Here is a 12,815-nt window from a genome sequence, read left to right as displayed (position 1 = left end):
GGCCGGATCTCTGCTCCCTGCAAGCTCCGCCTCCCGGGTTTACGCCATTCTCCTGCCTCAGCCTCCCCAGTAGCTGGGACTACAGGTGCCCGCCACCTTGCCTGGCTAGTTTTTTGTATTTTTAGTAGAGGTGGGGTTTTACCATGTTGGACAGGCTGGTCTCAAACTCCTGACCTCAGGTGATCCACCCGCCTCGGCCTCCCAAAGTGCCGGGATTACAGGCGTGAGCCACTGCAGCTGGCCTTAGAAGAAATTTTAAGAGTCTGAAATGAGAAATGCCTAGCATTAAAAAAAAAAAAAAGGAAAGAAGAAAAGCCTTGCTAAATTGGACTTGTGTAAAGTTTGGTTTTAGTAGTGAGAATAAATATGAAAAACTATTTCAAAATACAAGAAGATAGTATTACAGTACTAATTTGAGGGTAAGACAGCCAAAGTTGGTTTTTTATTTAATTTTTTAAAAGTTTTCTTCGTTCTGAGATATAGTCTCACTCTGTCACCCAGGCTGGAGTGCAGTGGTGTGATCTTGGCTCACTGCAACTTCTGCCTCCAAAGTTCAAGCGATTCTCCTGCTTCAGCCTCCCAATAGCTGGGACTATAGGCACGCACCACCATACCTGGTTAATTTTTTTGTTTGTTTGTTTTTTGAGATTGAGACTCGCTCTGTAGCCTGGACTGGAGTGTAAGTGGCGCAATCTCAACTCACTGCAACCTCCACCTCCCATGTCCCGGTTCAAGCAGTTCTCCTGCCTTAGCCTCCTGAGTAGCTGGGATTACAGGCACACACCACGATGCCCAGCTGATTTTTGTACTTTTGGTAGACACGGGGTTTCACCATGTTGGCCAAGCTGGTCTTGAACTCCTGACCTTGTGATCCGCCCACCTTGGCCTTCTAAAGTGTTGGGATTACAGGTATGAGCCACCATGCCCGGCCTAATTTTTGTATTTTTAGTAGAGATGGGATTTTGCCATATTGGCCTGGCTGGTCTCGAACTCCTGCCCTCAGGTGATCCAGGCGCCTCAGGCTCCCAAAGTGCTAGGAGTACAGACATGAGCCACCCTGTCCAGCCTATTTATTTGTTTTTGAGATAGGCTTTCAAACTCTGTTGCCCAGGCTGTAGTGCAGTGGTGGCACAATCATGGCTCACTGTAGCCTCGACCTCCCTGGGCTCAGGTGATCCTCCCACCTCAGCCTCCCAAGTAGCTGGGACTACAGGCACATGCCACCATGCCTGGCTAATTTTTGTATTTTTTTCTAGAGACTGGGTTTCACCATGTTGGCTAGGCTGGTCTCAAGCTCCTAGGCTCAAGCAGTCCGCCCACCTCAGCCTCCCAAAGTGCTGGGATTACACTCATGAGCCAGCGTACCCAGCCCAGCCCAAGGTTTTTACCATCCTGATTCTGTCACTGAGACATTGGGCAAGTTCCTTCACTTTCCTGAGCCAATTTCCTTGTTAGTAAATTAGGGGTAACAATCAAGATAATGCATTGAAAGCATTTAGCACAGTTCTTGACACATAGTATGTACTCAGTAAATATTACTAATGTGATTCTTCCGGCAAGAGTGAATGACTCATTGTGTTTCTGAGTGATTGAGAATTCTAAAACAGCCTAGTGAGTATCTGAAGTTAAATTTAGAATATGAAGGAGAAATAATATAGGGGAAACATTCCCAGGAATGTTTATTGCCAGAATTGTTCACAGGTTTCAGGGTGTGTAGGGTGGGGTGAGGGAGTTGGTGGCCTAATGCTGATTCCTTGCATCATAAAGCCAAGCTATGAAATTGTTCATTTCAAGTAAGTTACTTCATGCAGCTCTGAACTTCTAAGTTTTTTAAGGAGTCAGTTGTATATCAGAATCTTATTAGCTCATTACTTCACTGACTGAAACTTGGGAAACAAAGATGATTCATAGGAAGGAAAATTTAAAGGTTAGAGGGTATTTAAATGAAAATCAACTAGAGTATGGTTTTATTTTATTTTGTTCTGTGTTTTGTAATTGTTTTAAAAATAGTAGGTTAAGAATCTTCTGTGGCTCTGTAGTCCAGTGAGGTAACATTTGTTGAATATGTGGAACCAAAAATAAAAAAGATGGACAATTGACTATAGAGTACTTGAAGATAAAAAGAATTATTGAACATGTAACCATTACTATGAGAGCCTCATTGAACAGCTAGTCTACCATTTCAACATTATTACCGTCCCACCTCCTTGGAAAGTCTTTCCTGGCCGTTCCAGCACATGGTGATCTCTCCCAAGAACCCATAAAGCTTACTGACTCCATTTGGCCTCAAAAAAGCATTGAGGCAGTTACTTAATTTGTCCCATGGCTCTCCTCTCCACAGGACAGTGAGCAGGGCTCCGTCAGCAGGGTCTGGGCTGGGACCCTCAGGAGGAGGGCTGGAATTTTTGTTACCAAGTTAGCCTCCTACAACACCAAATGGTATTTTGGTGTTATGTTATGATTATGATCTAATGTATTTTAGCATTAGATCATAAATGGATTGAGGTGGGAAATAGGCACCTCTGCTGGCACTCCCCAAAGAATTAAAAGTTGCAAAAATGTCCTTGAGGAATGAGTGGCAAAAATCTTAACAGGTATGACAAGCAATTTCTTTCTTTCTTTCTTTTTTTTTTTTTTTTGAGACAGAGTCTTGCTCTGTCGCCCAGGCTGGAGTGCAGTGGTATGATCTCAACTCACTGCAACCTCCACCTTCCAGGTTCAAGTGATTCTCCTGCCTCAGCCTCCCAAGTAGCTGGGCTGGGACCACAGGTGTGCACCACCACCCCTGGCTGATTTTATTGCATTTTTAGTAGAGATAGACGGGGTTTCGCCATGTTAGCCAGGATGGTGTCGATCTCCTGACCTTGTGATCTGCCCGTCTCGGCCTCCCAAAGTGCTGGGATTACAGGCTTGAGCCACCGCGCCCGGCCGACAAGCAATTTCAAATAGTGCCCATGTTAAGTAGAGGAGAGAAATGCAGATGCGTGTGATTTGACTGAGCCCACTTGAGGAAATTGATGGGAGAAATGAAGGAATTTCTAAGGCAGTAGGTATAACCATCTTATTCTTTCATGTAAAATATTCAGACTTTCAATTTAGTGGATATTTGCTGAGTTTCTTCTATATGTAGAGTAATAATGATAACTAACATTTGAGAGCATACTATTTCTTAGGGCTGTTTCTTCTGATCAGTCAAGTGGTCTTGGACCTAGACAGAGTCATTAATGGTGGAGGTGGAGGTGGGAGTTTGTCCTGTTTTAGCACTAGAGAACAAATGAATGGTGCGTGGGAAACCAGCATCTCATCTAGTGCTCCTTATAGAATGGAAAGTGCAAAGAGATGCTTGATAAATGAAAGACAGAAATCTTAACAGACTTCTTTGCATAACCTCTGAATCAGCTCTGCACTTCTCCTCTGTTTCAGGCATCAGAAGTTGAGAGACAACTCTCCATGCAGGTCCACGCCCTCAGAGAAGACTTTCGGGAGAAAAACTCGTCAACCAACCAGCACATCATCCGGCTGGAGAGTCTTCAGGCTGAGGTGAGCCTCCTCACACAGCAGTGCTGGAAGGTGGAATGCTTTTCTCACTGGGAGACAAAAAACTGCTCTATGTAAAAGGGACTAAAATCTCTACAGAAAGACATTTCTGTGCGAAACTAAATGGGGAACATTTGATCTGTGTTTCTCTGGGTAGGCTGTTGTCTGGAAAAATGAAGTTGCTCAGAGTTACTGCCGGGTGTATTGAAATCACAGATGACCTACATTTTACTGAATATGTTGATCTCTCTAAAAATATCCTTGCCAATTCCAAATAGAAGGTGGGAAAGGACATCTCGCCTTTCTCTATTCCATTTAGGCCCAGTTCAGTACATCTTACTAAGGTCTGCTGTTATTCTCATCTGCAAAATGAGAGAAATAGAAGTTTCTACTTCACAGGTTTTTGCAAGGATATTATGGGTTAATGTATACGAGGCACTTTGTATGATACCGGGAAGACAGTGATGTTATTGAAACCATAGGAGAGGCCAGAACGTGAGGGCCAGGATGAGGGGAAAAAGAAAGTATCGGCAGGGGAACAATACTGTGAGAATCTGGTTGTGGAAGGTGAAGAGAGGGTAAGGATCTTATCACCAGCCTAAACCAGGCCTGCCCCCGGGGGAGGCTTCCACCTGGTCTGCTTTTGAGGACCCTTTAGCCAAGTATCTGGACAGCAGCCCCTTTGCTAAGTCAGAGTTTGAAGGACAGTCTAGAGCCAGGTTGAACAAGTAACCTTCCACTGTGATGAAGCGATCAGCCATCATGGTCAGGCCAGAGAAACCCAGATAGCCTGCTCCCCTGCTTGGTAAATGACCTGAGGATGTTTTTCCTAAAGTCTGTCAATATCTTCTCTTTTCTCCTGCCTCCCATTCCCTTCCTTCCCCCTTTCCCTTGGAATGCCTACTGGTATTGAGCAGCAGGTCCTTGAAGTAAGTAGAGTTTGTTCCAGTGGGGTTTGGCATGCCTGTATGTGACCATTTGTGTGCATGACTTGCCATTCACCTGCCTCTGCCAGCCTCTGACTCCTTCAAGTTTTCTGTCTTCCTCTTTCCCCGATGCGTTCACTTTTTCTAGACCCTCATGAACCGGGTCATCCCCAGGAATGTTTATTGCCAGATTTGTTCACAAGTTTCAGGGTGTATAGGGTTGGGTGAGGGAGTTGGTGGCCTAACGCTGATTCCCTGCTTTGTCCGTGAATACTGCTACCTTTAAAAGGCAAGCTATGAAAATTGTTTAAGTAAGTTACTTTGTGTAGCTCCAAACTAAGTGTGTATGTTTTTTTGTTTGTTTGTTTTTGTTTGTTTTTTTTTTTTTGAGATGGAGTCTCGCTTTGTCTCCCAGGCTGAAGTGCAGTGGCAAGATCTTGGCTCACTGCAAGCCATTCTCCTGCCTCAGCCTCCCGAATAACTGGGACTACAGGCGCCTGCCACCACGCCCGGCTAATTTTTTTTTTTTTTGTATGTTTAGTAGAGACGGGGTTTCACGGTATTAGCCAGGATGGTCTCGCTCTCCTGACCTTGTGATCCTCCCACCTCGGCCTCCCACAGTGCAAAGTGCTGGGATTACAGGCATGAGCCACCATGCCCGGCCACTCCGAACTAAGTTTTTTTAGGGTCAGTTGTGTATCAGAATCTTATTACCCCATCACTTCACTGACTGAAACTTGGGAAACAAAGATGATTCATGGGAAGGAAAATTTAAAGGTCAGAGGGTATTTAAATGAAAATCAACTAGAGTAAGAATTCTCTTCACATGGATGACTTTGCTTCAGTGTAGGAAATAGTGGACCCATTCACAAAAGGGGCTTGCTCCTTTTGGTCCCCTACCCAGGTGCACACTTGAGAGACAATATTTCTTTGTTTGGCCAGATACCTGATCTCTCTGGACAAAGGCCACATACTTTGTTTCTCCAGGACAACATCCTATCTGATTGGATTGGTGGCCAGAGAAGATCTGTGCCCTGCGAGCAGAATTCTAGTTCGGAGAGTGAGAACAGCTAAAAAGTAAAGGGAAAATTGTATCTCATAGGACTTGAAACAAGCTAGACATTCATTTCAGGATTTCCCCTGGAAAAGTTCTAAGATTGCTCCCCAAAACTTGCCCAACTAAAAGCCTTAAGGAATTATTATCAAAGCTGGAATGGAGAGCCTGGAGAATATTTTAACCATGTCAAGAAAATATTTACAAGCAAGAAGCTGGCTGAGAATCAGTCCAGCAGGGCACTGCTGAATAAATGGGAGGATCCACGAGGACCTCCAGGATTCCAGAAGGTCCCCTGAGAGTCAGATCCAATTGGCGAGGCTTTCTGGAGCCCCTGAGCCAGGGTGGTGGTTTTTTGAGTGAAGCATCCCTGGCCTTGGGAGCACTGGCTCAGCTTCTCACCCTACAAGCCATGAGGCCAGAGGAGACTTGGCATTTCTTTCCTCTTTGCCTCTGTTTTCTCACTGACACTGAAGAGATTAGACAGACCTTACTAAAAGATTTACGTATGTGGAGACTGACTAGATATTCAGTGTATACAAACATATCAACCTGTTTCATGAAAAGAATTTGCACCTCTTCACGAATGACTCCCTCAGGTAAAAGTTACTCTGAGTAAAGTCAGCATTCACTTGTATCTGTGTCCTGCTCCATCCCAGGACGTAGGCTGATGCAGGCACTACTTTGCTTTTTGTACCCTGGGAGCTCTTCCCTTAACTCAAGGCACTGGGTCTGAGCTGTGACCTCTAGTGCCAGTGGAGCCAGGAGCGGGGAAAGGAAGACAGAGAGGAATCCTGGGGTGTGAAAACATGGCGCTCCAGAGGATTTCCTGGGCATTTTCTTGTGCTCATGACTTGAGGAGGAGAAGCAGTGCAGCAGGTTAGGTTCCACTCCTCCTGCCAATTGTAAGGATGGGGTAACGTTGAGAGCAGGCAAGGTGGAGCCCTCTTTTATCTTATCTCTGGAATTTCCAGAGCACTAGCCTTCCCTTCCTCTGCCTGGCATCCCACATTCCAGCTTCCCCAGAGATCAACTCCCACCCCTTCCCAGACAGGTTTCTAGAGGGGAGGGGCTTTCTCTTCAGCTTAGGGTTTCATAGTTACTCTCTCAGAGATGGGGGTACCGTGACATTGGGCAGAACACTGAAAGACACTTGCCTTCATGTTTTGGGGCTAGTCCCTAGTTCCTACTTGTTAGCCCGGGTGTAACTCCACACCACCCCTTTGGCTCTCCAACCCTTTCAGATCAAGATGCTGTCAGATCGGAAACGGGAGCTGGAGCATCGTCTCAGCGCTACTTTAGAGGAAAATGACCTGCTCCAAGGGACCGTGGAGGAGCTACAGGACCGGGTGCTAATCCTGGAGAGGCAGGGCCATGACAAGGACCTACAGGTACTGGGGTAGAGAAGCTGTCCTGCAGGACTAGAGCCAGATAAAAGGAGCACTTAGCCAAAAAGAAAAGGCTGAGAGGCCAGCATCACTGCTGGGGTAAGCCAGGAGTGGATGATGCCTAGGTCTCACTGTGGGGCCTGGGGCATTCACTAACTTGACTCTTCTGACTCTGCCTGAAGGAAGTGCACCGCTACCCACAGATCATTTCTCCAATGTGTTCTGAGCCACTGGCCCATGGAGCAGTTTCACAGAGTTCTCTCTGGGTTAACATTGGCTGGAACACCAGGAGTGCTATTCTGGCCTCCTAGCATTTGTGAAATCTGCTAAAAGGTTTCGGAGGGAGCCTGTAACTCTCTAACTCAGCTCATAATGCTCTCTGCTGCTGTCTTCCCAAGCTCATGGGTTTAGTTGGTTGGCATGGAGCAGAAACCCGAAGCTGCCCACTGAACACAGCAAGATTTATATTCTGCTTCTGCCAGTTGCCAGAAAAGGCATAGACTGAACCCTTTGTGAACCTAATCAGTTTCTTTTTTTCCTTCCTGAAGGAAATTGCTTCATGGCCATATTTGTTCTTATTTGGGAACTGCTACCGGGCCTCAGCTGAATCCCCAAGCTCACGCTTGACAAGAAACAACTCCCAAAACAAAAAGATATCATCACTCCAGTCTTCCCAGAAATAGAGTACAGCATCTGCTACCAAGATGCTTTGCTGGGCTGGCCTAGGAGGACTGGGGTCAGAAACTCGGAGTGCGTTGCTTCCCTTTGGCATTCTCTGTTAATGCCAGGGAGTGCACTAGATTGCAACACTGATGTTTGTGCAGAGGTGGTCATCCAGGTGTGCTCAAGCACCAGATGGGTCTCCGCCCAAAGGCTAGGCCACAGAAGGTCCCACTGGGCTCATAGGTAGGCTGTTTGAAAGCCTTGGGGTATGGGATAAGGAAATACAGTGTCTTGGGCTAAGATTACTTGTCCCTGACACCATCAGCTAAGCTGACACCTGAGTGATGAACCTCTTTGAGGGAAAATGAATGGCTTTTCTCTCTCCATGTTTTTAGTATCTTCAGCTAGTAACTTTTCATATATTGATAGTAGTGCCTCAGTAAATGTTGAGTAGAAAATGGTGCTGGCTAAAGCCTTACAGAAGTTTTCAAGATGGAAAAGAGTTTGCTGATTTTTCAAGGTTGATGATGATAATAGCAGTGAACATTTGTGTGCCTCTTTGGCATACAGGGTGCTTTTAGCACACATCATAAAGCTGAAATTGAGAAAAACTGAATCGTTTATCCAAAGTCATGTAGTGAGTCTTTGGTAGAATCGAGACTGGAACCCTCTCATCTGCTTTACCTGTAGCTCAGTAATAACTTCCTGGTATCACTCGCCTCCGAAAGTCAGTTCCTGACCAGCATTTATTACCCTATCAGGCTGCTTTCCTGAGGGTTGCTGAGATACAGTATGGGAGGAGAAGGAATATAAGTATGGAGAAAGAGAAAAATGGCCCTTGCCTAAAAGAAACTTTCAGTTCAGCATGAATTTACAGTGAAAAGTCCTTATTTCAAATCAAAAATTAGGGGCCTAGGTAGGGGGAAAGAGGAAGGACTAGTAGGCCATCAGAGGCCTGACCAGCACTGTGGGCTGTACATTCTCTAGCAGCGAGAATCCCATCATGCCACATGCACTTGCTCACCATGTGCACATCCACTGTCTTCCTGTTGAACTTCAAGACTGAGAAGGTGTCATTCACCTAAGGACCTGCAGCAAGTCAGGCAGTACTCAGTTGATTTGGAAAATCTGCATTTACGGGCTGAATTCTCATCTTCCCTAACAATTTATCATTATAGTCCTTCAGTTCATGTGAAACTCTCAAGTTGCCACTAATTACCAGTGTCCTCCAGAAAGTCCTTTCTATTGCTAAAATGGCCTGTACTGATACAGAAATAAAAAATCCAGCTTAGGTAGCAGCTGAATGATCCTAAACCATACTTGTAAAATGTAAAGCTAGTGGCCTTGGAATGTACTTAATCCCTTGATTTTAAATCCTCAGACAAGGGTGAGGGATGGCTGAGCAGGCAAGGCAACAGGCCTGTCACAACCAGAGGAGCCCCCTTTTGATCTCTTTCACCATGTAATTGGGGTCCTGCTGTCAAAAACAGATTTTTAAACAACTGATCAAATCCAACTCTGAGTTTTTTCAGACCTGAGAATAAGCATAAAAATTATTATTCGTTGAGCACTGAGTATATATCAAGTATTTTGCCAAACTCTTACTATCCAGTAAAGGAAATCTGTTTGTCCCTCTAAGGGCCACTTCACTGCCCTTACTTCTTATACTGAGCTGGGCATCTTACAGATGTGTGCAGGGCCTAGTCCCAGCAACTGGGTGGATTCCGTCAGCAGAGCACAGGCCCTGCTCGCTGTGGGGCAACCCAGGAAGCAGGTGACCTGGAGCCTAGACCTTGCTCTAATGCTGATTGTGTACCATTAGGCAAATCACGTAACATCACACCATCCCAGTTCCCTCAGATGAGCGTAAATATAGTGTACTATATACAAACACAAAGCACTTGGTGTCATTCTCATTCATACATACAAGTATACTTAGTGTCACCTTTGTCATATAAAGAATGATGTTTCTTATTTTAAAGGCCTCTTAAATGTAATAGACTCTTCCCTTGTTTGGTTTGGTTTTTCTTGTGTCTATCCAATTGGTGAATCAGTTGTTGACTGGAGAGTGCAGACCTCTCCTGGTCTTTTGTTCCCTTGCTGTTATCATTAATTAAGCACCTTTGAGTGTGCATGAGTAATTGAACTAATTTTGTCCGGTACGTAAGAACTTGTACTTGTCTATGCCTAACTTCCTCCTGCTGTGATGTGTGTGGAGTTGTCTAAAAAAATAATTATGAAGCATTTTGCCAATTTAATATGCCATTTGTAATTGTGCCAAATGCTTCCTAGGAATGTCTTCTTTTTTTCTGTAACCCTGATGTTTTTCTTTCTGAGTCTCCTCAAAACGGGTTGGAGAAGTTCCCACTGGACCAGCAGGTGTTGCTGATCCACCAGAACTTTGCAGAGCAGGCTTGCCAATCCTTTCTTCATTCTCTGGGCAGCCAGGCTCCAAACCCTTCCTCGTTAGGGCTATTCCAGATCACTGGTGCCGTTAGTCAATCATTTCCAAGTGCTGATGGTGAAGGTGAGGCTCCCGGGGCACCTAAGTGATTGGCCAAAGGCTCTGCAAGGCAGCTTTCTCCCTTCATGAGAACTATAGAGCTCTAAGTGGCTGCCAGCCACCCCAGTCTGCACTTCTGCAGGAGCCACAAACCAACTCAGCCACGAGTCTGGAAAAGACCAGTGCAGTGTCTACTTTCTTTTTAATGGAACAGAGGTGACCCCAGAAATGCTGTTTTATAACAGAATAAATTAGCTTAATTTAAATCCCAGGAAGTTCTCCCCTCCCACCACCACTTCCTGAAAGTCTTCTAAGGACCTGGAGTGGGGCGTTGCAGTCCACAGATATGAAGAGTGGGAAACATTGCTTCTGGGCAGATGTGGCATGTGGCCATGTTCCTAGCTGCTAGCAAACTGATGAGAATTCCGCAATTAGGGTCTGCTGTATTAAAAGCAGGTTAGTGATGGAGTGCACAGATGAGAAGATAGCATTTAGGCCGGGCGTGGTGGTTCACGCTTAGAATCCCAGCACTTTGGGAAGCCAAGATGGGCAGATCACTTGAGGTCAGGAGTTCGAGACTAGCCTGGCCAATATAGTGAAACCCCATCTCTACTAAAAATACAAAATTTAGCTGGATGTGGTGGCGCATGCCTGTGGTCCCAGCTACTAGGGAGACTGAGGCAGGAGAATTGCTTGAACCCAGGGCGCAGAGGTTGCAGTGAGCCAAGATCACGCCACTGCACTCCAGCCTGGGTGACAGAGACTCAAAAAATAGCATTTAGCAGTTGTGGTTGGGTCGTCCCCTTATATTCAGCAGTAGTGACCTCCCCAGAGAGTTGTGCCCTGTTGTGAACTCCACACAGAAAGGGGCCATGGAGAATGCAGTGGGGTGGAAGGAGTGAAGTCGCAGCATGGAGAGAGAAGGAAAGAGTACTGCCCACAATTCCTGACCCCTGTGCTGCTATCTCCTCTCTACCACTGGCACCATTCCCCTTTTCTAAGCTTCAGTTTTATCCTGATGTAGTTGGACTCATTGATCTCTGTGGCTCTGCTAGCTCTAAAAATAGAGGCTTATGTGAAAATCTCTGAGATCATTTAAAAATCAAGAGAGAGAGGCTGGGAAAAGTCTAAAGGACATATAATGTATATAATATTTGGCTTGCAGAATAGAGCTATTTGGAAAGCTATTGAAGAGGAATGTCTCCCAAGTAATTAGCTCTTTTCAGTCTTCAGAAAAGGACTGAGAGAACAAACAGGTGAACGTACAGGATGAAGGACTGATGTTAGACATGGCAAAACTTGGACATTTCTGCCCATGAGAGTTAGAACTGAAGCTGTGGGACTTCCTCCCTTAGAGATCTTCAAAATAAGTTACTATCTCATCTGTTAATGTCTCTCTGGAACAAATGAGGTATGTGGAAACCGGAAAGACCCCTGGACTGGGAGTCATCAGACCAGTTCTGCTTCACAAGGGTTTTAGGAAAGTCACTTTTCACCTGTGGCTCAACTACCTGATGTGGAAGCGAGGGGCCAGCCTAGGGCCTTGCCTCTAATGGTGGGGTTGGGGTAGAAACTCTTGGTATTACTATCCAGATGCTACTCCTGTTTCCACCTCTGGCGCCTTTCCAAGCTACTCTTTTTCCCCTTAATTTTTTTTTAATGAAAAAATATATATAGTAAAGCACACAAATCTTAAGGGGACAGCCCAATTAATTTTTACAAATACATACCTGTGTAACCACCGTGGAGATCAAGATACAGAGCACGATCAGCACCCTAAAAAGAATACTTGCCACTTCCTCAAAAGCAAACCTCTACTCCAACTTTTTTCTACCTCAGTGAAGTTTGGGAACGTTTTATAAATAGACTCATGTATACTTTTTATGTCTGGTTTTTGTTTAACATTGTGTCTATGAAATTTAACCATGTTGTGGCATATGGTAGTAGTATATTCTTTCATTGCTGTGTAGTATTCCAACATGTGAACATACCACAATTTACGTTTTCTATTTTTATTGGCATTTGGATTGTTTCCCATTTGTGGTTATTTGAACATCCTGTGTGTGTCTGTTGTGCACATTTCGTTTTTGTTGGGTCTACAGCTGAAAGTGGAATTGCTGCATCATAGAATATAGATTATATTTAATTTTATTAGAAACTGCCAATTTTCCAAAGTATTCGTACATTTTCTACTCCCACCAGCATTGCCCCAGTTGATATTATTTGTATTATTTATGTTAACCATCTTGGTGAGACTCTAATGGTATCTCACTTTGTGTGCCTGTGTGTGTTTGATTTTTTATTGCAAAGGATTTCAAACATTCCACAGTGTCACAGTATAATGAAGCCCAGCTCTGAAAACCACCAGTCCCTGCCCAGTGCTGCCCCATCTTCATAACATCTGTTTCCTTTTCTCTCACATTATTTTGAAGTAAATCTCAGATTTTAATAAGTTCATCTGGAAATAAAAAGTACTAACCTCTAAAAGAACTTTAAAAAATGTAACTCCAGTACTATTATACCAAAAAATCCGCATATTTTCTTAATATCATAAAATGCCCAGTGAGTGTTCAGATTTTCACTTGTCTTACAAATGTCATAATTTTTTCACATTTTTGTTTGAACCAAGATACAAATTAAAATGGGCCTACACAGTGCGATTGGTTGGTATAACCCTTATTTTTTTGAGACGGAGTTTCATTCTTGTCGCCCAGGCTGGAGTGCAGTGGCGTGATCTCGGCTCA

General features: G+C 44.6%; 1 protein-coding gene across 1 annotated transcript in view; it reads left to right on the top strand.

Moving 5' to 3' along the window:
- Positions 1-12,815, top strand: part of CCDC64 (coiled-coil domain containing 64) — a 123,761-nt gene that overhangs the window by 87,322 nt on the left and 23,624 nt on the right. The window contains exons 3-5 of the mRNA XM_011948570.1: positions 3,424-3,540; positions 4,455-4,466; positions 6,762-6,908. Of these exons, the coding sequence (XP_011803960.1) occupies positions 3,424-3,540; positions 4,455-4,466; positions 6,762-6,908 (276 nt within the window). The remainder of the gene's footprint in view (positions 1-3,423; positions 3,541-4,454; positions 4,467-6,761; positions 6,909-12,815) is intronic.

Source organism: Colobus angolensis, unplaced genomic scaffold, assembly GCF_000951035.1.
Source record: "Colobus angolensis palliatus isolate OR3802 unplaced genomic scaffold, Cang.pa_1.0 Scaffold28, whole genome shotgun sequence".
NCBI classification, from domain to species: domain Eukaryota; kingdom Metazoa; phylum Chordata; class Mammalia; order Primates; family Cercopithecidae; genus Colobus; species Colobus angolensis.
This window is presented reverse-complemented; position numbering and strand designations above follow the sequence as displayed.